Source organism: Oryctolagus cuniculus, chromosome 7 (genome assembly GCF_964237555.1).
Source record: "Oryctolagus cuniculus chromosome 7, mOryCun1.1, whole genome shotgun sequence".
In the NCBI taxonomy this organism is placed as follows: domain Eukaryota; kingdom Metazoa; phylum Chordata; class Mammalia; order Lagomorpha; family Leporidae; genus Oryctolagus; species Oryctolagus cuniculus.
The window spans coordinates 108,042,115-108,067,572 of record NC_091438.1 but is presented as its reverse complement, the minus strand read 5'-3'; the positions used below and the strand labels follow the sequence as shown (position 1 = coordinate 108,067,572).

The following is a 25,458-nucleotide window of genomic DNA, read 5'->3' as shown; positions in this document are numbered from 1 at the left end:
ATAAGCTCTTGATCCAACATCTCCTAGAAATCTGTAATTACTACTGTGTGTCCTTTATTTTTAAAGTTTTAATTATTTATTTGAAAGGCAGAGCTACAGAGAGGCAGAGGTTGGGGGTGGGGGGTCTTCCATTCCACCAGTTCGCTCCCCAAATAGCCACAGTTGCCAGAGCTGAGCCGATCGGAAGGCAGGAGCCAGCAGCCTCTTCCAGGTCTCCCACATGGGTGCAGGGGACCGTCTTCTGCTTTCCCAGGCAACAATGGAGAGCCAGATTGAAAGGATTGAGAGTGGAGCATCCAGGTCTCAAACTTGCACCCATATGGGATGCTGGCATTGCAGAGAGTGGCTTTACACACTACAACACAGCGCCGGTACCTACTGTGTCCTTTAAACAGCAGTGTAAATCAAGGTTCAGGGAAGTTATATACCGTATCAACATGTACAAGACAAAAGGGGTACAGCTAGACCAGAGCTCAGAAATTCAAATTCCTTGTCCAGTGTTCTTTCAGATTTAGCCGAATCTCCCTATTTTAGGAAGTAGGATAATATATTTAGTCCTGATGTTTTGCACATATCTGGAATGCCATATCTGTCTTTTCAGATGAAAAAGTAGAGGAAAATGTACAAATTGCCTCCAATTAAATTACATCAAAGAACTCGCTTTCTCTCTATCTCTTACTCACTCCACTGTCCACAAAGGTGGTAACTGATTATGGGATCCCATAAGAAATTTTCTCCCAAGCAAAATTGAGATGGCTAATATCAGCCTTCGTGACCCACTGGAACACAGCTCCACTGTGTTGACCCAGGCCTGCTCTACTATCTTTGGATTTGTTTGTTTTTAACCCATAGGATTGATAATGACTGTGAGTAAACCCTGTTATTTTGGAAACCTACTTCTGGGAATCGTGGGTGTGGATGTGAATCTGGCTTACATTCTTGAAGATGTGACATATTACCAAGACTCTCTGGCTTCCTATACTTTCCTCATAGATGACAAAGGTAATCTGCTAAAAGTTCATCATAAGAAAGAACGGCTTCCTTAGTAACCTCAGGAAAATAGTGTTAATACCCTGACACTAAGAAGGCCGGAGGAAAAGGATAATATTTAAAGGAAAGCAGCATGCCTAAGACTGCTCATGTGGGGTGGAACACCATGTAGATGGCAGAGTGAATCTGCACATCATGTATTTATTCCCATATTGTGTTGAGGGATAGGAATGGGTTATTTGTAGCAACAGGAAATTAGACTTGAGGATTGAATGACACAGAGAATGTGTTCTTTTGGCCATGTTTTCTTTTTTTTTTTTCCTGATCTGTATTATTTTTAGATTTACTGCCTGTAAGGTTAGTGGTAGATTAAAACATTTTCTAAAATGAAAACCAAACAACCAATACTTCCAAGATATTCTTGATGAGACAGATGTTTGAGAATTTAAGGCATCTTTCTACACTTTGAAAGTTTTATGCAAGCAAACATAAATCAGGTTCAGTTTTTATTGGACTGGGAAGTTACATATGGATGAACTGAGGGCTGGGCAGCCATGCCAGAGTCTCCCACATTTCCAACCAGTGATGGGCACTTTTACTAGTTGTGTACTCTCTACCACATATTTTTGACAGCATGCATTTTGTTCTCTTATTTCAGGCTATACACTTATGCATCCGTCTCTTACCAGGCCATATTTGCTATCAGAGCCCCCCCTTCATACTGATATTATACATTATGAAAATATCCCAAAATTTGAGTTGGTTCGGCAAAATATCCTAAGGTAAGGGAAAGGTGAGGGCTGAAGCATTTTTTTCTCACTAGGAATGGAACCCACTGGGGAATATTATCAAAAGTATACTCAATATTTTTTCCATAAGAGTAGCATCCAAAACTTTGCTCATTTTATATAACAGATAAAGTTATTTTTTAAAAATACTCTAGTTGTACCAATTGGAAAATGCTGGCAAAATAAAAGGTTGAGGACCAACTCTGCTGCATTTGCCAAAAAATAGCTTGGCAGATAGCTTCCTTTCCAAGTTGACAGCACAATCTAAGACAACGTTTTCTCTTCAGATCAAAACAGATTGGATTTTTTCCAACTGTGATGCATTATTTTGGCAGATGGTAACCTGTAGAGAAGTGGGTCTTTGTGCTCATTGGTTAAAAATTAATGACTGAGTGATCTGAGACAAGTTAGTCTCTAGAAAGACTTAGAACTGGGGGACAAGAGTAGAGAGTAAGGAATGTTTTTAATGCAAAGTTGACATAATGCTTTTACAAAATTGGAAATTGCACATTATGTCTTTCATAAGTGATGAGCTTCATTGCTATTCAAAATCAGGAGGCAACCCTTGACTCACAGCTTCTTCTTGCCTTTAATTAAATGCTTAATTTTATCTTTTGCCTGAAGTGTTTAATTCTGTTTGCCAATGCAGCCTCCCCCTGGGCAGCCAGATTATCGCAGTGCCTGTGAACTCGTCCCTGTCTTGGCACATAAACAAGCTGAGAGAAACTGGGAAGGAGGCCTACAACGTTAGCTATGCCTGGAAGATGGTGAGTGGGGAGCAAGTCACTTGTGCTTAAAGAGCTACAATTTACAGAGATCTTCATGAGGGAATTCTGGGGCACTCATTCTGTGACTAATCATTTTTAAAGTGATAAAAAAGACATTCCATCAATATTTTATATTTTTTTGTTTATAAAACCAACAATTGCAAGTTATAAATAGGTCAAAGGTTAGAAGAGGATACAAAGTAGAAGCAAACAATGCTTTTCTCTCCCTCCTGTCTTTGACCTCCTATGCCTTATGAGTAACCGCTATAATCAATTTTCAGAAAATTTTATATACACACAGGTATGTACCTGGGTTTGTATGTATATGTACATACAAACCTTAATGGCACCTGACCTTAATGGCTATATAATATTGTATTACATAGATGTGTCAAATTTCATTAAGTAGCCCTCTATTAAAACTCATTTAGATTATATCATCTTTTTTCATTTAAACTCAGATTCTGGAATTTGAAAATTATAAGTGAAATCCGAGGGGCAGGCCTTAGTCCTAGCTGTTAAGAAACCAGTTAGGAGGCCTGAATCTCCTATTAGAGTACCTGGGTTTGACTTCCAGCTGCAGCTCCAGATTCCAGTTTTCTCCGAATGCACACCCTGGGAGCAGTGATGACTCAACTAGTTGGGTTCCTGCCACCCACGTGGGAGACCTGGATCCAATTACTAGCTCCTGACTTTGACCCCCACGTCAGGTCATTGAAGGCATTTGGGAAGTGAACCAGCAGATCTTTCTATCATTATCTCTGTTTCTCAAATAAGTAAATTTAAAAATTTTTAAATAAATAAAATGGAGGTGTGATGGCATAAATGCCCTCTGACATTCTCCAAGGCAAAGAAACTTTTAGATCAGAACTTGAATTTTTTTTAAAGACTTATTTATTTGAAAGGCATAGTTATAAAGAGGCAGAGGCAGAGAACAAGAGAGATCTTCCATCCACTGGCTGACTCCCCAAATTGGCTGCAATGGCCAGAGCTGGGCCAATCCAAAATCAGGAGCCAGGAGCTTCTTCCAGGTCTCCCACATAGGTGCAGGGACCCAAGCACTTGGGCCATCTTCTGCTGCTGTCTCAGCCCATAGCAGAGAGCTGTATTGGAAGTGGAGCAGCTGGGACTTGAACTGGCACCCATATGGGATGCTGGCACTGCAGACAGCGGCTTTACCCACTATGCCAAAGCACCAGCCCCAAGAGCTTGAATTTTTTTTAAAGATTTTATTTATTTATTTGAGAGGTAGTAGAGTTACAGACAGAGGGAGAGAGAAGGAGAAAGGTCTTCCATCCACTGGTTCACTCCCCAAAATGGCCACAACAGCTGGAGCTGGCCCGATCCAAAGCCAGGAGCCTCTTCCAGGTCTCCCACATGGGTGCAGGGGCCCAAGTATTGGGCCATCTTCTAGTGCTTTCCCAGGCCACAGCAGAGAGCTAGATTGGAAGAGGAGCAGCCTGGACTAGAACTGGCACACATAAGGGATACCAGCACTGCAGACAGCGGATTAACCCACTGAGCCATAGTGCCAGCCCTGAACTTGAATTTTTTTTAAGATTTATTTTATTTATTTGAAAGGCAGAGTTAGAGAGAATGAATCTTCCATCTTCTGGTTCACTCGCCAAATAGCCAGCTGGGCCATGCCAGAGCCAGGACTCAAATGGACACTTGGATATGGTATGCTGGCATCACAAGCAGCTGCTTAACCCTCTGTGCCACAACACCAGACCTAGATGATTTATTTTCTTTTTTTTTTTTTTTTTGACAGGCAGAGTGGACAGTGAGAGAGAGAGACAGAGAGAGAAAGGTCTTCCTTTGCCGTTGGTTCACCCTCCAATGGCCGCCGCTGCAGCCGGCGCACCGCGCTGATCCTGGCAGGAGCCAGGAGCCAGGTGCTTTTCCTGGTCTCCCATGGGGTGCAGGGCCCAAGCACCTGGGCCATCCTCCACTGCACTCCCTGGCCATAGCAGAGAGCTGGCCTGGAAGAGGGGCAACCGGGACAGAATCCGGCGCCCCAACCGGGACTAGAACCCGGTGTGCCGGCGCCGCTAGGTGGAGGATTAGCCTATTGAGCCACGGCGCCGGCTCAGATTATTTATTTTCAACACAAGCACATTGACAGGCTAGCCATGATTTGTGGTACACATTTCAGCTTTCTCTTACCAGATTCATTAAATGCTAGGCCCCAAAGAATCATAAACAGAATCTAAGATACATTCTCCATCTATGTTACACACTCTCCATCTGTGTTACCTAGTATAGCAGGTCAACACTATTGTAGAGTCTTCCATTCTGTAACTGAGTAAAAGAAGAATGGACTCTCATCATCAAATTTCAGTTACTGAACTTAAAATATATTCATACTTGAGGTTACCTTGATGGATGGATATATCTGATATTTAACTTTTTGACTCCAAATAGATCTGTTGTTTAGTTATCCCCTTCAGAACGTATTGTTACATTATTGAGCTATCATAGAGCATCTAGCCTAGTGGTGGATACATGCAATTAACTCTATGCAATGTCTGGAATAGAAATGGTAGGCATTGGGAGTAGTCCACCTGCCTTTAGACATGAGTCTCTTCCAAACTTCTTTTTTGATCCTTAAAGCATTATTATGGCAATAGCAATTATTAAAATGCAAATGAAAGCTAAATAATAATAAATGAAACTATTTGATAAATTTGTTTACAAGCCAAATTCTGATATTTTGTTTGAGAATACAAATTTGAAGAAGGTCAAACTTTTTTGAAATTCTCTTAGCTACCTCATCAAAAAAAATTTTTTGAGACTACCTGTACCATCTGCCCTATTTACAGAATTTTTCAAAATAAGTTGCTTCATTTTCACTTCAGTAACAGTGAGCCAGGCACCAAAGTTCTTAATTGAAAAATCGACTTTGTATTTGAAATTAGAGATTGGGGTTGGCATTTGGCCTGCTGGCTGAGATGCCACCTGGCACACCTGCCTCCTGTACTGGGGTGCCTGAATTTGAGTCCTGGCTCTGCTACTGATTCCAGCTGCTGCTAATTCACATCCTCGAGGCAATGGGTGATGGCTCACGTAACTGGGTCCTTGCCATCCATGTAAGAGAGCCTAATTAGCCGGCGCCGTGGCTCAATAGGCTAATCCTCCGCCTAGCGGCGCAGGCACACCAGGTTCTAGTCCCGGTCACGGCACCGGATTCTGTCCCGGTTGCCCCTCTTCCAGGCCAGCTCTCTGCTGTGGCCCGGGAAGGCAGTGGAGGATGGCCCAAGTGCTTGGGCCCTGCACCCCATGGGAGACCAGGAGAAGCACCTGGCTCCTGCCTTTGGATCAGCGCGGTGCGCCGGCCGCAGCCCACCGGCCGCTGTAGCCATTGGAGGGTGAACCAACAGCAAAGGAAGACCTTTCTCTCTGTCTCTCTCTCTCACTGTCCACTCTGCCTGTTAAAAAAAAAAAAAAAAAAAAAAAAGAGAGAGAGAGAGAGCCTAATTGAGTTCCAGGTCTCCTTCTTCCAACTGGCCCAGTTCCAACTATTTTGGCTATTTGGGTTGTAAACCAGCAGATTGAGGAGCTTTCCCTCTCCTTGTCATTCTCCGTTCCCATCTACCTCTCCCACTTCTTTCTTTCACTCCTCTACCCATCTATGCCTTTCAACTAACATAAATAAAAATCTCAGAAAAAAAATTAGTAAGCAAGTCAATTGCGCCCTGGGAAAAAAATCTGCATTACTAATTATTAGTATTAAAAGAAAAAGAAGGGGCCAGTGCTGTGTCTCAGTGAGTTAAAGCACCAGCATCCGTATGGGCACTGGTTTGAGTCTCAGCTGCTCCACCGCCAATCCAGCTGCCTGCTGATGCACCTGGGAAAGCAGTGGAGGATGGCCCAAGAGCTTGGGCTCCTGTACCATGTGGGAGACCCAGACAAAGCTCCTGGCTTCAGATTGGCTCAGCTCCATCCATTGCAGCCATTTGGGAGTGAACCAATGTACCTCTTTCTTTCTATCTCTACTTCTCTCTGTAACTCTTTCAATAAATAAAATAAATCTTTTTAAAAAAAAAAATGCGGCTCACTAGGCTAATCCTCCGCCTTGCGGCGCCGGCACACCGGGTTCTAGTCCTGGTCAGGGCACCGGATTCTGTCCCGGTTGCCCCTCTTCCAGGCCTGCTCTCTGCTGTGGCCAGGGAGTGCAGTGGAGGATGGTCCAAGTCCTTGGGCCCTGCACCCCATGGGAGACCAGGATAGGTACCTGGCTCTTGCCATCGGATCAGCGCGGTGTGCTGGCTGCAGCGCGCTGGCCGCAGCGGCCATTGGAGGGTGAACCAACGGCAGAGGAAGACCTTTCTGTCTGTCTCTCTCTCTCTCACTGTCCACTCTGCCTGTCAAAAAAAAAAAAAAAAAAAAAAAAAGGAAATATAAAGGAAATGTACTCATTTCTGTGTGTGTGATCTTTGTGCAGTAAATGAACTCAGTGTTAACATTTTGGAGGGAAGTATTATCATAATATTTTTTTCAATAATACTGGTAAGTTCTGGCCATTCTCCTGAAGCAAACTGAATGTAATCAGTCACTTCAAGTACAAGTGTTAACACTCTCCAAGTTCTGAAATTGTTAAGCAAATCACTCTTAAGTGAAAAATTAAGGCGATAATAACTAAGATATAAGATAAAAATAAAAAATAAGTCGTGCCTGATTACCTAGCAACAAGAGCAAATATTTTTAAATTCCCTTCAGTTACTGTGAGCAAAGGGAGTGAAAACATACTCATTTTGTTCTAAGAAATAATTAATGAATACTTCTAATATAATCCAAACACAGCTTACACAAGAATAATTGGCTAATGTATTTTGCATCCATAGATAACAACAGATTCTCGTGGATTATTTCACTGAATTAATATAAACATAAAATGCTAGCAGTACTGAGATTTCTCTGTTCCCAGTAACCCAAATCCATTGTTAAGTATTTGTGGAGGCTGTTTGCTGTGACCAAAGGAAGCTTGGACTACTAGAAGGTATTTGGATGTCCCATGTTACACAGGTGTGGTTCACTCACACACAGTGCACATGTGCCATCTGGGAAGGAAAAACCACTGCCTAGTCATGCAGTGTCTATTTCTTCTAAAGAACATGATAGGAAGACCTGTCTTGAAATCTGATTTCCTAAGGACGGTTTATGAAGTGGTTCTTCCAGAAGCTTATGGTAATTTTTTCTGTTTCTCTTATAAATAGACCCAATTATGTAGTTATATTCTGGTCACTCTGGTAAGGTTTTGTCTTTTGGTTCCTTGGAACCTGTAACATGGGAACTTTAAAAAATGACCATGTGAGACAGAAGAGAGAGAAAATGGTAAATGTCATTTCAGAGCACTCTGTCACTTTCTAATTTGAGGGATGGAAGAAGAGGATTAAGTTTCTAATCTAATTGAATATCTTTGCCGGCAGTACTTGAAAGCAGTAATAGACAGATACAAATCACTACTGTGTTGAAAGATTCTGTTTCTATCCTCACAGAATTATGCTTTGTTCCCCCCGCCTAGTTAAAACTTTCTTCTTGATCATAAAGTTAATCATTTGAGCTGCTTCACAAGACACTGTCCTTTAATGGTCCTTAACATCGTTCCCTTAATTTATTTATAAACCATCTTTAACATAAATTCTGTCCATTTGCTAATATAATACAGCTGCAGTCCTACATATAGGATGTATCATTCAATAATTCAGCAATGTGTGTTGAACATCAGAGTACAGTTATACAAATCTAGATGTTATAGATCAGTCACCTGGGGTGGCCTCTTGATGTGATCAAGAGCAACAATAAACCCAAAATATATGAAACTGCCACCAATATAATAGTTTTCTCTGTTACAGTAAACTTGTTTTCTTATAAGTAGCATTATTACACTCTAGAGTAATGATAAAAATATAGTAAATACATAAACCAACAATATATCCACTTACTATCAAGTAGTATGTACTGTACACATTGTATCACTGTACTGTATGTGACAGCACAGTAGCTTCTTTTTAAAATAGCATCACCACAGATGCACAGAGTGAGTTGTACTCCTAATGTCATCAACACGATGGCTATCACATAAGCTAGCAATAGAATTTAAATACATTTCAAACCCAAAAAGAAATAAATTGTTGCATTGTTAAACCCTGCTCTTGCTAGTATCTATGTAAGCAAAAGGGGGTTGGGGGTTCACAGTTCCAAAGAGACTCGTTTCTTATCTTTTCATTAGCTCCATGGTTTTCTGTCACAAACATATTAGTTCCCACCACAAGAAAGGAATAATGAAGAATATAATTAGATACCTTCCGTACTCTATTGTTGGGTCTTTCATGTATTCATCAAATATTTAATGGACACCTTCTTTGTGAGGCTGGATGTGAGACAGAAGAACATCATGTATGCAAAGTTCCTTTTTCCCTGTGGAACCATCATTGTCTGTGTTAGAAATTCTGTCTTGATTTTTACAGGTACAAGACACCTCCTTTATTCTGTGTATTGTGGTGATACAACCAGAAATACCTGTCAAACAATTGAAGAACCTCAACACTATCCCGAGCAGCAAGCTGCTGTACCATCGGCTGGATCTCCTGGGCCAGCCCAGTGCTTGCCTACACTTCAAACAGCTGGCGACTCTAGGTAAAGCCCCTGCATTTCTCAGCTTCCTATGTGATCTGCGTCATGGGTCTAACTCCTGCAGATACAAACGTGCAGGTGCTGAGACAAGGATTCAAATGACAGTGACTTATTTGGGATAGGCTCTCGAAAGAAACCAGAGGAAGAGAGGGCAACAGGATAGGGAAGGGGGGAAAAGATAGTCACTTTCAGGTGTAGTTCCAACCCTGGCCTGATCTTCCAGAGGAGCTCCGGGTGTGACTAACACCACAGAGTTTGCCCAGACTTGCTGCCTTCAAAATACTTAGTCCCTTTCTTTCCTTGCTAGTGTTGGGCAAAGAGGTATCAGTAGCTCCTAAACTATCCATAAAGAGTCACAGGGGGCACAGGCCAGGTGTTGTGGCTCAACAGATTAGCCCACCACCTGGAACATCTGCATCCCGTATCAGAGCGCCAACATGAATCCCAGCCACTCCATGCTAGTGATCCACATCCTGCAAGTGCACCAGGGAGGCAGCAGTGATGGCCAAAGTGCCTGGGCCGCTTCCCTCCCTGTGGGAGACCTGGAAGGAGTTCTGGCTCCTGGTTCTGGCTTCAACCTTTGAACGTGGCTCAGCCCCATTTGGAAAATGAGTCAGTGGATAGAAGATCTCTCTCTCCCTCTCTCTGTGACGTAAGTACTCTCGTAGGGAAATGCTGAGGTGGGACTGGAAGGAAAAAAAAAAATCTTTGTTGCATACCAACAGTATCTACCCTCCAGTCCCTGTCTGAAGAAGGGTTCAGGAATAGGCAAACAACTCAAAGGAAACAGAAGAGAAATTACATTTATTATGCACCAGGTGTTTTACTTTCATATCTGAGTTGACTTACGGTAGATGAGGACATTTGAGTTGACTAAAGATAATTTTCCCAGATAGCACAGAAAGTAGGAACGCTGAGATTCGACTCCTTTGTCTCTAATCTGTGTGCCAGACTCATATGAGGCATTTGCAGTCTATGTTGTCAGTATAAAGATTGAGCATCACTAATCTATAATCTAAAATGCTCCAAAAAAAAAGTTCCCTTCCTAAGGCCAGTGTTTGTCCCACATTCCAAATCAGAGTACCTGAGTTTAAACCCAGGCTCCAGCTCCTGATTCCAGCTTCCTAAAGGTCAAGACCCTAGGAAGGAACTGTGATGACTCAAGGTAGTGGTCTCCTGCCACCCATATGGGAGACCTAGAGTAGTTTCACAGCCAAGGTTTCAACCTCAGCCTCTGAGAAGTAAAATAGTAGAGATGAGCTCGCTCTTTCTCTCTGTCTTCTCCCACGCCTCTCAAATAAATGTTATTTCTTTAAAATGCTGTATAAAATTACCTTTAGACTGTGTAACACATATAAAACATAGTGTGTTTGGTGTGTAGCCTTGGTCCTATCCCCAAAATATCTCATTATGTATATGCAAATATTACAAAATTTGAAAAACTTACTTCTAGGCCCAAGCATTTCAGATAAGGACTACTGAGGCTGGGCCACAGTATATTCATGCCATAGAAAACGTGTGCTACCCATTTGACCACTGAAAACTTCAGAAAGTCAGTAACTAAGAATCCTTGAACAAGTGGCAGACTCACGTCTCTAGTCTCTGGGTTCCAGATGAGACACTTGAGTTTGGGTTCCTCCTCTAAATTCCATCCTGGAAAGTCCTGCCTGGAAGAGCAGGCTGGACCGAGTGGCCTGTTCTGTGACACATTCCAGCAGTGTTGACAGTGTGGAGAGGACCAGTGATGTTAATCCAGTTGTTTGTTTTGATTTGGGCTTTGGGAATTTTGTTTGTTTTTATTTAAAAGAATACACTAAAAATTCCAGTTTTTCAGACATGCTTTACTCAAAAGCCGATGTGTGCGTGACTCTTTTAAGATCTGAGCAAATTCAGTACTACTGGTGAAAATGAAATCCCTGTTTTGAAATTTGAGACAATAAAGTGCAACAGTTTTCTTGATGAGAAAGAATTCAAGCCTAGATTATTTTTATTTCCTTTTGGCAGTCCCTCATAGTTATAGTAGCCAATATGTTAGCCACCAGACACATGTACCTATTGAGTATTTGAAATGTGACTGTAATATATACTTATTTTTATATTGATACATACTAAATGGTTGAATGGATATCATGAATATATTATTAAAATTAATTTGACCTATTCCTATTTTCTTAAATGTAGCTACTAGAAAATTTTAAATTCCATTTGGGTTATATATTTCACTTAGTACTGCTCATAAACATTACTCAGAAAATGTAGATTTATGGGCAAATTGCTTGGGATACCCTCATCCCATACTGGAATGCCTAGGATCAAGTCCTGCCTCCACTTCCTGTCCAACTTCCTGTTAATGTACACCCTGGGAGGCAGCAGGTCATGGCCCAAGTACTTGATTCCTTACTACCCATGAGGGAGACCCAGATCACACTCAAGAATGCTGGCTTCCACTTGGCACAACTCCAGCCATTGCAGGCATGTTAATGCATTATTCTAACATTGTTAATTTCCTCTATGCTTCTTATGTCTTATCTTCACGTCCAGGGACTCTCCTCCCTCTTTCTGTGCCTGGCACTTCCTTGCATGGAGGGACCACATAGGCACATGAATCCACAGGATGCAGCTAGGCAGCCTCATCTTTTTTTTTAAGACTCTCATTTTCTTTCCTTGATTATTTATGATAAACATAATAAAAATATCACAATGCCCCATGAAGATCATAAGAATGAAATGCGAAATAACATTTTAGGAAGCAACATTTGTTTGTGAATGGCAGACTAGGTAATTCTGACCCATCCCACTCAGGGTAGTTGAAAATCTAGTGGGAAACACAAAGAACTAACATGATTGTGAGGAATTAGTGGGTAAAAATCTAGAAGATAAGAACTCAGGGTGGGGGCATTTGGCACATCCCATTCAGAGTAGGTGGGTTTGCATCCTCACTACACTCCTGGCTCCAGCATCCTGCTAATGTCTCACATAGCAGGGTGCCTGCCCTACACATGGGAGAAACTGGATTGAGTTCTTTGTTTCAGTGTGGCCAGCCCCAGCTGTTGTGGGCATTTGGGAAGTAAACCACTGGATTGGAGATATCTCTCTCTCTCTCTCTCTCTCTCTCTCTCTTCCCTTTTCAAAAAGATGAATTTTTTTAAAATTTTTAACAGAAAAAAATCCATAAAAGAGAGCCAGCACTCAAATTCACTTTTGCAATACAAGTATTTACCAATCCAGAAGAAACAGCTCTGACATTATACTGGCTTTAGGTAGCTTAGTAGAACCAGGAAATGAAGCAAAAATCAATCCTGGGTCCCCAAAAGGTGGAGACTCTAGTAAGTGAAACCACTGCTTTTATTCCCACCTCCTATGCACATATCTGCTTTTTGCAGAGACCCTTAAAGATTATACCTTTAGGATACAGATGAACTGAAAACAAATTATGCCTTGACTTAGGGTTCCTATCTCTGAGTGATTTAGGGAACTTCAAGCATTGATTTTTGAAATGAGATGACTCTGGACTAACTGAATACTGAAGTCATACAGTGGGCAGAGCTTGGGCCTGTGTTCCAGCTCCCTGTTGGCTACCACCATCCCTCCCTGCCTCTTTGAGCCATGTTGCACTTGACAGATCAAACAGTAGGCCCTTCTAGAGGAAGATACTCCTCTCCTTTGAGACCCCAGGCTATTCCTACAGATTAGTTTACAGAAGGATGACCAGCAGGGCCAGAGATTACCAGGCTTACTCACTTCCTTAAGACCATCTGCAGAGCTCTGTAGGATGTGTCTTAGAACTTCTGTTTTTGGTGGCTGGCACTGTGGCATAGTGCCAGCATCCCATATGGGCACTGATTCGAGTCCCAGCTGTTCCACTTCTGATCCAGCATCCTGCTAATGCACCTGGGAAAGCAGCAGAGGATGGCCCAAGTGCTTGGGCTCCTGTACCCACGTGGGAGATGTGGAAGAAGCTCCTGACTCCTGGATTCAGATCAGGTCAATTCTGACTGTTGTGGCCATTTGGGGAGTGAACCAGTGGATGGAGGAGTTCTCTCTCTGTTTCTCCTTTCTCTTTCTAACTCTACCTTTCAAATAAACAAATGAATAAATCTTAAAAAAAAAAAAAAAGATAAAAAAAGAATTCCCTGGAATTCTTAATAATTTAAGGCAGGTATTGTGGCATAATAGGTTAAGCCACCACTTAGGCTTCCCACATCCCATTATTGGAGTGCCAGTTTGAGCCCCACCTTCTCCATTTCCAATCCAGTTTTCTGTTAATATACCTGGGAAGTAGCCAATCATGGCTTAAGTACTTCAGTTCCTGCCACCTATATTGGGAGACCTGAATGGAGTTCCTGACTTTGGCCTGACCCAGACCCAGCTGTTGCATCCATTTAGGGAGTGAACCAGCAGTGAAGATTAATATCTCTCTCTCCCCGCCCCCTCCCTTTCCCTTCCTCCTTGTCACTCTGCCTTTCAATAAATAAATAATAAATATCTTAAGTGCCAGAGTTTAAATACTAGTTCCTTTAAAAAAAAAAAAGCCACAAAGAGTGAAAATTAACCAAAGAAGTAGAGTGACCTGCAGATTTAAATGAGATAAAATGGTGCTTTCTAAAGTTTTTTAAAAATACAATAAGATCTAACAATAGAAAATAAAAACTGTTTTTGTGTACTGTAATTTGTTGTGAGGATTTTTGTCTTAAATAGGGAACCAAGGGCATGGGCATTGTGGCACAATGGGTTTATCCGCTGCATGAGACACCCACATTCCGTACAGGAGGGCCTGAGACTGGGCTTCCTGCTACTCCTAGGAATGCCACAAGTACCTGAGTCCCTCCCACAAGGGAGACCTGTATGGAGCCCTGGTTTCTACCTAGCCCTACCCCAGCTATTGTGGGCATTTGGAGAGTAAGCCGGCATGTGCGAGAGTTCTCCGGGCCTGCGCTGTGGCATAGTAGGATACCCTCCACCTGCCATGCCAGTATCCCATTTGGGTACCAGTTTGAATCCTGGCTGTTCCACTTCTGATCCAGCTCTCTGCTAATGGCCTGGGAAAGCAACAGAGAATGACCCACGTCCTTGGGCCCCTGCACCCATGTGGGAGACCTGGAAGAAGCTCCTGGCTCCTGGTTCCTGGCTTTAGCATAGCTCTGGCCATTGCTGTCATTTTGGGGAGGGAATCAGCAGATGGAAGACCTCTCTCTCTGTAACTCTGCCTCTCAAATACATAAGTAAATCCTTTTAAAAAATCTCCTCTCTCTCTCTCTCTCTCTCTTTTCAAAAAATTAGTAAACATTTAAAAACAACAAAGTAAACCATTTTAAAAAAGAAGTAGGGAACCAAGTGAGATCTTCCTCTTAGGGCCGATAATGAAAAATATATACAGTAATATTTCTACAAGCATCTGTTTTGTTCAGTTTGGCTGCCTCTGTCCTGCCCTCCTTTCTTCCTCAGTGCTACTGCTCATGACTGAGCACTGGCCACAGGCAGGACACTGTTTACCTACTCTGTAGTACCTCATGACCTTGACACGTTAACCCATTTAATTCTCGCCACAACTGTGTGGAATCCGTGCCCTTATTTTCCCCTCCTTGAAAGTGGAGGGAAAAAAAATGTGACCTAAGTGACAACCTGCCCCAACATCCCGCAGCCCCGGGAGCGGGAGAGCCCGGAGTCCGTGCCCTCGGGCCCCCAGCCCAGGCTGAGGACGCGAGGAAGATGGTGCTTGGCAGAGGGTTGTTTCCCGCGCTCGCATTCCCCGGGCCTGTGTCCCCTTTGCTTCACTGTTGGGACCGGAAGCTCCCTGAAGGGAGGAGCAGCACGGTCATGTCCCTTCCTCGCGCCTCTCGGGGGCCAGCGCCTGGTTTCCTTCAGGATGGCGTGAGGCGGCCGGGCAGAGCCCGAGTGGCGCTTGTGTGGCGAGCCAGCCCGGGAGTTCTCAGGCCGGCTTTGTGTGCTTCCCTTTCAGAGAGCCCGACCGTCATGCTGGCTGCCGGCAGCTTCTCCTCCCCCTACGAACACCTCAGCCAGCCCGAGACCAAGCGCATGGTGGAGCACTACACGGCCTATCTCAGCGACAACACCCGCCTCATCGCCAACCCGGGCCTCAAAGTGAGTGGCGGCCCGCGGCCCGGGAGCCTTTGAAGTCGGCGCATCTGTGCCTCTCAGCTGGAGAGCCCGCGAGGCCGAGTGTGTGGCCTGCCGCAGGCCGGGCAGCGCTGGCCCTTCTGATGGATTAAGAAGCCCTGTGGGTCGCATGGAGACTCTTTCAGGCCTCAGATAACACGGAGGGGGCCGGGGAGGGGGGCAGTCAGAAGGTAGGGGGTATGGTTGAGAGACCGGCCAAACTTTCCCAGGGATAAGAGGTGCAGTGCCCCTGCTGTCTATTGAGATAAATATGATGAAGACTAGGAGGGCGTATTTGTGAATGCTTCCCCTTAAGGTTTTTTCAGCTTAAACTCGGAAAGCCTCAGTAAGATGAACAATTGAGTCATCACACATGCGTTGGCTGAATTTCTGTAAGCTTTTGTTTTCACCAAGTTTGGCTGCATCCATCTGCTGTGGAAAGATTTTGAAGAAGTAATTGGGCTTGGCTTCTCTGCGAGAGAGCCTTGGGAGGCCCTGCCAAGCAGCCGGCTGTCTTTTCATGTGAGTTTTAAAGGATCCCTGCTATGTCTCCCTTTGTTTCCCAGTTCTCTGTCAGAAATGAAGTAATGGCTACCAGCCACGTCACAGATGAATGGATGACACAAATGGAAATGAGTAGTCTGAACACTTACATTGTCCGCCGTTACATAGCAACGCCCAATGGCGTCCTCAGAATTTATCCTGGTTCTCTCATGGACAAAGCATTTGATCCCACTAGGAGACAATGGTGAGTTTTAGGGGCTTCCATTATCAAAGGTTCTCCCCCCACCACCAAATCCTGGAGAGACATGATAAGTACATACAATAAAGCAACTTCAGGCAAGCACATGAAAGAAGATACTTTCATGGCATTGAAAAATGTTTTTGAATAGTTTTTCCAGTGTAGCATTAACAACAGGCTTGTGGGTTTCTCTGCCTACAGTGTTTTTATCTCTTCATTGAAATTTTGAGACCAAGATGCTTTATGCTTGGCCATTTTGATTCCTAGCGGTTTGTTTGATTCCTACCTTGTGCACTTTGTAGCCACAGTGGATATACTTCCTTTTACTACCTGTGATGATGGCATCAAATTACAGCTCATGGATGATGTGGAAGAAATGAAGCATACAAAGTCAAAAGCATTCTTGTACTTCTGGGCCCTCATTACTCTGACTTTCCAGAACAAAAGCTAGTTCAGGTTCTATAGCAGGGAGGTAGTGCATCCATAAAGAACAGAATTTCTAGTTCAAAATCTGTGGTTGTGCTGAATAGCAACGAAGTCATTCCTGAGTCTGTCACCTTAATAATGCAGGGTACATTTGTAGGCATCAAACTGCATGTGTTTTCTCTTCATTCATTAATTCCTTTTTTTTTTTTCTCTAAAACATATGTATTATAACTCTGAGGGAAATCTCAGGTTTATACTGAGTTTGGTGTCTATTTTAAAAAGGGAATTTCAGATTCCCTTGGTCTCTTGTATTGATATTAGTCTGACATAAAAGATAATAATTCTTTGAATTTTAATGTATCATGAGTATAACTTATTTAAAAAATTTAGAATTTCAAGCTCAATTCTCTTTGAAATTTAAAAAAATTGGTCATACCCCAAAATAATTTGGTTTTTTTTTTTTTTTTTTTTTTTTGGGTCTCCTTAAGGTACCTCCACGCAGTAGCCAATCCAGGGTTGATTTCTTTGACTGGTCCTTACTTAGATGTTGGAGGAGCTGGCTATGTCGTGACAATCAGTCATACAATTCATTCATCCAGGTAATATTTTTTTAAGTCAATCTAGAATAGTAGATACCAAGGATCAATGACAAAAGCATGACCTTTGAAGGGAGGCTTGCTGGGATTTAACTATCTTCTCTAGTGTCACCTTGGTTTTTGTTTTGTTTTGTTTTAAGATTTATTTATTTATTTGAGAGGCACAGTTACAGAGAGAGAGAGAGAGAGAGAGAGGGAGGAGGGCTGGGGTGTTTCCATCCACTAGTTCACTCCCCAAATGGCCACAATGGCCGGAGCTGAGCCAGTCTGAAGCCAGGAGCTTCTTCCAGGTCTCCACACAGATGCAGGGGCCCAGGCATTTGGGCCATCTAACACCGCTTTCCCAGGCCATCAGCAAGTAGCTGGACCAGAAGTGGAGCAGCTGGGACTCAAACCAGCTCCCATATAGGATGCTGACACCACAGTCAGAGGCTTAACCTACTATGCCACAGTGCCAGCCCCACCTTGGATTTCTTGAGCTTCCTCCTGACATCTGTAAAATGTGAAAGTTACACACCTCACAAGGCTGTGGGAGTCCAGTGAATGAAAAGTTCTGGACGTTGTGCTTGGCAGCCATGATAATGTTTATGAAGAAAAAAAAGAAAGATGTTGCAGTCAGTGGAGCAGTTTGTAGAAATGCCTATTTTAAACTGATGAAAGAAATGTCAGCAGAGCCTGAGAGTGTTTCCCCAGGTAAAGGAACATTTTTAGTGCAAAAAAAATTGTTGCCTCTTGTATTTGGTCTAGCTGTATAGAATTAAGAATTGTTTAGTGTTTTCTTTGTTTTTTTAATTTGTCCTTGAAATTGTTTCTTAAAATATAAAAGACCTTATTAAAAATGGATCTTACTTAAATGCTAGAAGATGTCAGTGTCTCTCCAAATATATTTAAATGCCTTATTTCCTGCTTTCAAAGTTACAGTATTCAAGCTATAAATGTCAGTGAAATGTTGGGCAAAGAAGCAAGTTACAGAAGTTGTTAATTCCTTCATTATACAAGTTGCTGCTTTTTTGTACCAGCCAAGGAAGACCATATTTTGACTGGTACCTGTAATAATGCCTTACAATTTATAGGAGTTGGATTTCCTTACTTAACTCTGTGCTCTTCGCTGGTACTCATTATATATCAAATGATTGACATTCAGCATTCCTCTAATGCAAGTTCATTGGAATCAAGAATTGGGAAGCAGTATAGTATAGAATTTCAATATCATGGCCTATGTCTCTGTGGAGACGAGGGCCCTGCAGCCAGCCAAATATTGATTTCCTTTGCAGAGCAAGTGTCTGTTGGACTCTGGCAACTGCTCCCATAATATAAAATTCCACATATGAACAGTAAACATTTCAAAGATGTCCCTCGGTGTTTTCATTAAAGACCCTCTATTGGGCATACACACTCATGTTTGAGGAGTGAAACGTGTCATCCATCCCATGTATTCTAGTCCATTTCAGAATGTAAACAATGGATATTTCTTTGAGAGGGCAACAGTCACTCACCTTGTTCTTTGATGACAATGAAATGGACCCAGCCTGGGCTCTTACAGATGCTGTTTAAGTGGAAAAATCGAATTCAGGTGGGTCTTAGTCTTGAGGTGTCCATCAGGCCCCTCACCTGACAACTCCTTATCAAGAGCTGGCAGCTTTCCCTTTTATACAGCGTCTTTTTTCAGAAGGGAAAGGCCAGAGCAGGGCTAGATGTCTATGCTTATGTAAGTATGGACAGTTTTTTTGTTTGCATGGGTAGAAAAATTTTTATTTAGTATATTTACAAATATTTGTGGTGTCACTCCAAGTGATGCACAGCAGACAACTTTCAAGCTAGAAAAACCTACATTCCAATCCCTTATCTGGTTGATTTTATTTTATGGGTTCAATATACACATGTTTAGCTATGCGAGTTTAACAAGGGGCAAGAAATGATATTTTAGTATTTTAGTTCCAGATTCTGTCTCGTAAGGCTCTCCATGAATATGTATTCTCCAGAACAGCTACGTGCTCTTGGGCCTGATCACTATGCAGACCCACAGACCAGATCATTTGAATATTGTTCTTAGCTGAATACAATTGTGCTATTTAAAGCTGTGTGTTTTTCGTTGGACATAGTTTAGAATGCAAGTCAGCCACCTCCTTAGGCATGCAGCCAAAGTGACTGTAGCTTTCGTAGGTGTTCTGCTGATAGGTAGGTAGGCTTTGAAAGGTCCTTTGTGCAAATCACTGTTAGTGATTTGGCCTCATGTGTCAGCCTGGGGACCTTACCTCCTCCTCAGATGTGATCCCTCTCCAGGTAAAGTAAAGATGCCATTTGCTGGTTGTCTGACAATAAAAAAATAATAATTTTTGGCCTTTGTTTCTTAACCTAAGAAAGATAGATTAGAATCTGTCTCAAGTGCTTATGTTAAGGATTAAATTAAGTGATATGTAAGGCGTTTGTAACAGTGCCTGGTACATTGTAAGTGCTTAATAAACATAAGATACTTTTATTATTCTTATATCCCATGACCTCTCTAAGCCTCGTGTAAAACAGAGACTGTCTTGTAATGCTCGTGTTGAACAATACAAGAATTAGAAATGATGTATGTAGTATGCTTAGCGCTGGAATTGATCATGTTGAGTTCCAAATAACTGGCAGTTATTTTGATTACCATACTATCCATGCTTTAAACGTCTGGCATTTTAGTGAGTGCAGAGAGAGAGCTGAAGCTGCTAGTCAGCTTGTCATGAAGCACTCCCATTCACCTTTGGTTTTCAGGAGTGGTTTGGCCAAGAGTTAAGGGAGGGTTTTCTAATCAACACTCACTTATCAGTTACTCCTAGTAGCTCTGCTGTGGTTCTTTCATAAGCTCATTTAGTGACCTGCGACTCTGCTACTTGGAGAATGATAACACCGTGAGGGATGAAGTACTGCCATTGATAAGGAACTGGTCAGACATGTCTTTGGCAGTGAAAATCTCACAAAAGTGTTGCAAACAGCCTGGTCTGTTCTACTTAGAAATGTAGGCTTGGCTTGATTTTTCTATGACATTCTTTATGAGTTGCTATGGTAACAGGGTGCCTATCTGAAACGCAGGTAAAAATATGAACGCTAGACTTACATGGGCAGTATGCATGCTGTGACTTCAGTGTGTTGATCTCTTATAGCAGATAGCAGTTATACCAGGGTCGGGTGGGTGGTTCAGAAATAAAATCACCTTCTCACTGCGGCAGCTGGAATATTACAGAAAAAGCCAGATTTGGAACTGATCTCTGTGCCATAAATAAAAGGGGATCTGATTGATTTTGAAGCTTGTTAAAAAGTCTAATTTTTTCATTTATAAAAACAGAAACTATGATTCCTTTCTGGCATCTCCACAGGAAATGCAATTGTGTAAAATGGCTTGATAACTCTTGAGTGCCCTGCGGATCTAAGGAGGCAGTATATCTCATGGTTAAGAGTGTGTGCTTTAGAGTTGGAGTCACTGCATTGAAATCCCTGCCTCCACTCTTTATTCACTGTGTGACCTTGACAAGCATCAGTTTTCTTGAAATTAATACCTCATAAGAATGCTCAAGATTCTTGTCTAGAGGTTTGTGGGAGATAACCGCAGTATCTATGCATCCACCTTCCAGCTAGTACCTCTGCACCCATAAGTTTTCTCTCACAAAATCTCCATATTACACTAAATTAGTCACTTAGTTTTTGTAAGCGTGGAAAGTGCAGAGGAAGAGTGGGAATGTATTTCTGATATCATACAGTGTCCCCGTGACTGACATATCTTTAAATAAGCCATGCCTCTTGTTCTTGTTGCTCTTTTTTACATGAAGTACACAGCTGTCTTCTGGACACACGGTGGCTGTGATGGGCATTGACTTCACACTTAGATATTTCTACAAGGTTCTGATGGACCTGTTACCAGTTTGTAACCAAGATGGTGGCAACAAAATAAGGTAAGCCCTTTAGGACATCATTTCCTGTACTAACTGCCAACTAGTAGATGTCTGTCCCTAGTTGAATGGCAAACACACAGTATTTATGGCCAGGATCAGAAATCGAGTTCATGAGAAGAATTTTGTTCTTCTTTCCTTTTTCTAAGATGCATGCTGTTTATGATTTTTTTTTTAGACAGATAGACTCAGCATACAACAGGAGTAACTGTGGCAGAGAATGTACCAAAAGCTTTTATTTCTCTAGAAGTCAGTAATTAGAGGTTTCCCATGTCTTTGGTACTAGAAAGACCAGAGGGTACTCTGGGTAGAACTTTTGATGTTAACTTAGTCATTAAACCAAAGTCTTTGTGAAATTTTCAGCTGCTTAGACTGCTCCTTTTACATTTCCCTGGAACGAGGCTCATGGAACTAAAAGTCTTTGCCTCCTGAATTTCAAAAGAACATGTCTGATCAAAGCAAGGGCATTCCCTTGATTTAATGCAGGCTGCTTTTAAAAATGGCTTTCTTCATTCAATCTCATGGTCCACGCTTCGTGTCACTGCTGAATTTCACATTGGCTCATAATGGGGAAATGCAGGATTCCTGCAAGCTGATGTGACTAATGTAAATAAAATAAAACAAAATATAGTCTTGATTAAAGCAGTTCTAGCTTTTTTATTTATTGTTTCCATCAACTGTATTTTTATATATCTCCTGAATGTTGTACTTTGTTTATGTTTATCATAGAAAGAAGAAATTATAAGTTTTGCCTATGAATACCCAAGTCTACTTCATTCAAGATCTCCCTTTCCTGATAAAAGAACAAACTTCCCACTTTTACATCCTTGTAAAGATCTTTGAGTCCATCTTACTTGTACCGAGTGGGCACATTGTCTGTGGAATATGTATATGACCACAGAGTCAAATGTAACTTTCACCTCCACCTGTATCACAGCTGTTCTTTCTCTTTAGGAAAAATATACCTGTCTACTTTCCTTCACTTTCTCAATGACTATGCATTGAGAACCAGAAGTAGTTGCAGTCTGTTCCAGAGCTAGCCAGATAAATGCCCTGTGAAGCCATAGAAAACAGCTCACATGAATGAGGGGCGTCAATTTTTTTGATACAGGTGCTTCATAATGGAGGACAGGGGGTATCTGGTGGCACATCCAACTCTCATTGACCCCAAGGGACACGCACCTGTGGAACAACAGCACATCACTCACAAGGTATTTGTTGCAATGCTGATGAGTGCAGTTCTCCCACGGCCTGCAGCTCATTACATGGCATATATCTTCTGTTTGGCCCTATTAGGAGCCCCTGGTAGCAAATGATATCCTGAACCACCCCAACTTTGTTAAGAAAAACCTGTGCAACAGCTTCAGTGACAGAACAGTCCAGAGGTTTTATAAATTCAATACCAGCCTTGTGGTAAGTTGATTCCAGAACACTCTCCTTTCTCATCTCACAATGGAATATGAAATGGAGTAGTGGTTACCGCCTAAATATTAGTCTAAATATTATTTGACAATTGTGGAATAGAAAGCCCAGAGTAGAGAGGTGAATGTTTTAAGGTCTCACACTTGGTGTTTTGTTTGGGTCTTGTTTGTTTAAAGACTTGCCTCGTTTAATCCCTTTGAAATATCTGCTGAAGTCTGTTCCCACACTCTTGTGTAAATATGTATGGCACCATGTGCTCTCTCTTCCTGTCTTCTAGAGATCACTTGGTCTCCTTAAATTCCTAAGGTCAAGTTCAGTCAGTTCTGGATCATCTGCCCTTTAGATTGGAACTTTCATGTAAATCATCCAAGAATAATTTTCATTTTTCTTTTTCTTTTTTTAGCTTTGAATATTTTGTGTAATATAAGTGGCTGCAGATTAACCTGTTTTCAGTTAAAGATCTTAAGAACATTCACATTAACTTGAAAATAATAGTTCAGAGAAAACTAAAATGGGGAATGACAGAACTAGCATTCAGAAAGTTAATCATGGGAAGTAAGTTTTTTTATTTAGAATAGGCATTTGTGGCTGGCACTGTGGCGCAGCATGTTAACGCCCTGGCCTGAAGCGCTGGCATCCCATACAGGCACCAGTTCAAGACCTGGCTGCTCCACTTCCAATCCAGCTCTCTACTATGGCCTAGGAAAGCAGTAGAGGATGGCCCAGGTCCTTGGGCCCCTGCACCCGGAAGAAGCTCCTGGCTCCTGGCTTCAGATCAGCACAGCTCTGGCTGTTGCAACCAATTAGGGAGTGAACCAGCGGATAGAAACTCTCTCTCTCTCTCTGCCTCTCCTCTCTCTCTCTCTCTCTCTGCCTCTCTCTCTGTGTAACTCCGGCTTTCAAATAAATAAATAATAAATCTTTTTTTAAAAAAATTGCCACAATGGCAGGAGCTGGGCCGATCTGAAGCCAGGATCCAGGAGCTTCTTCCGGGTCTCCCACGTAAGTGCAGAGGTCCAAGTACTTGAGCCATCTTCTGCTGCTTTCCCAGGTGCATTAGCAGGGAGCTGGATCAGAAGTGGAGCAGCCAGGGCTCGAAACTGGTGCCCACATGGGATGCAATTTTATCTGCCACACCACAGCATCAGCCCCTAAACTTAATTTTAGAATTAACCAGTTTAACTAAGTCCCAAACTGCATCTCAAAAAGTTGTGTGAGAAAGCAAATGTCTAGTAGAAGAGAGGATTTTTTTTAAGTGAGCATATTAATAGAAGTATATGTTCAAAGTAAAGGGACTCACTGTCACGTACCATCTTGAGCAATATATCTTTAAGAGGAACATTGGGTGTGTCCAGCTAAGATTGTCATATGAAAGTCTGACTTACTTTGTCTTCCATCATTTATATAATGGTTTCTGGAGTTCTCATTAGACAAAGCCAGGATACTCAGGTAGAAATGTCAGAAAGGCAAATTTTAATTAAATGTGAATTAGCCCAAGTTATCCCAAAGTGGAATTGAAGCTTTCCTCGGTATTGGTGGTAAAAAGGCACTAAAGGGGGTGTGTTATTGCTTATATTCTAGCAGTGGGTATCTCACATGCAGTTGGAAAATTCATCTGTACCTCTAAGAACCATTCAGTGCCATGATTCTCAGAAAAAAGCTCATCCTCATCATGTACATACAAGGGCTGAATGGCAGGGAAACAAATAGGGTGAAATAATTTGCCTGGTACATGCATACATGCAGAAAAATGATCACCCACAGCTTTACAATACCACTTTTTAATTTTTGTTTTTCTAATATAGTAGACAAATTTGGCAGTTCAAAAAGCCAGGTATCACATTTTCCTGTCATAGAATGAAAAAAAAATGGATACTTGCTGTAGTTGAGTTGTTTAAATTCTCTGGTACCAAGAAATTGGGCTCTAGATAGGAGAAAGGCTTGTCTCTGAAGGGAAAAAAATGCATGTTTTATAAATAATTATGTTTGCCTTTGAATCAATTTTAAGCTATTCTGTATAAGAAAATTGTCTTCTTAAGGTTTCAATTTTATGATATGTATTTTAAAATACAGATTATAGGGGCCAGCGCTGTGGCATAGTAGGCTAGGCCTCTGCGTGCAGCACTGGCATCCCATGTGGGCACAGTTCATATCTCAGCTGCTCTTCTGATCCAGCTCTCTGCTTGTGGCCTGGGAAAGCAGCAGAAGATGACCCAAAGTGCTTGGGCCCCTGTGCCCTTGTGGGAGACCAGAGGAGGCTCCTGGCTCCTGGCTTTGGATCCACTCAGCTCTGGTCGTGGTAGCCATTTGGGGAGTGACCCAGCCTATGTCTGTAATTCTGCCTTTCAAATAAATAAATAAATAATCTTTTTAAAAAATACAGATTATAAAAATTTATATTTGTATAAGCATAGATAAAAGAATATATAATATATGTACAATGTAGCTGATAAACGAATTATCTGAATGATGAGTTATGAGTGGTTTTACATTCCACGTTTTTAGCAGTTGTCTGTATACTACTTTTGTAATCAGAACAAAGTTTTATTTTTAAGCTGTTTTCATCAAGTGGTTGAAGGGTTGTTGCCATCAAGGTAGGGCTGAGACTTTGCCTTGCTGTCTATCACTTCTGACACTTGATTGTTCTATAGGGGGATTTGACGAACCTTGTGCATGGCAGCCACTGTTCTAAATACAGACTGGCGAGGATCCCGGGAACCAACGCGTTTGTTGGCATTGTCAATGAGACGTGCGACTCTCTTGCCTTCTGTGCTTGTAGCATGGTGGACCGACTCTGTCTCAACTGTCACCGGTAAGAATGTGATGGGTCTCACTCTCTGTTTCCCACACTGTTGAATACTTTCACTGATGCCAAGCATTTTGAAGTGGCATCTGCAAAAAGGACAGAACGGGATGGTGTGCATCCTGAAGAAAGAGAAAGTTCCAGTTACAAAAGCACTTAGAGCTTTGTTGTTTGCAGCATCCTTGTCCAAATAGATTAAGGGCAATTGTATCAAACTTTGATCAGAACTTCTTTTTTACTGTCCTTTTTTT

General features: G+C 42.1%; 1 protein-coding gene across 2 annotated transcripts in view; it reads left to right on the top strand.

Moving 5' to 3' along the window:
• The window catches only part of CACHD1 (cache domain containing 1), a 243,987-nt gene that overhangs the window by 199,191 nt on the left and 19,338 nt on the right, over nucleotides 1-25,458 (top strand). For both annotated transcript variants that reach the window (XM_002715945.5, XM_051856412.2), the window contains exons 10-20: nucleotides 853-1,002; nucleotides 1,649-1,772; nucleotides 2,428-2,545; nucleotides 9,016-9,184; nucleotides 15,141-15,283; nucleotides 15,865-16,046; nucleotides 16,955-17,065; nucleotides 20,863-20,985; nucleotides 22,094-22,193; nucleotides 22,279-22,395; nucleotides 25,056-25,216. In XM_002715945.5, the coding sequence (XP_002715991.3) occupies nucleotides 853-1,002; nucleotides 1,649-1,772; nucleotides 2,428-2,545; nucleotides 9,016-9,184; nucleotides 15,141-15,283; nucleotides 15,865-16,046; nucleotides 16,955-17,065; nucleotides 20,863-20,985; nucleotides 22,094-22,193; nucleotides 22,279-22,395; nucleotides 25,056-25,216 (1,498 nt within the window). The remainder of the gene's footprint in view (nucleotides 1-852; nucleotides 1,003-1,648; nucleotides 1,773-2,427; nucleotides 2,546-9,015; nucleotides 9,185-15,140; nucleotides 15,284-15,864; nucleotides 16,047-16,954; nucleotides 17,066-20,862; nucleotides 20,986-22,093; nucleotides 22,194-22,278; nucleotides 22,396-25,055; nucleotides 25,217-25,458) is intronic.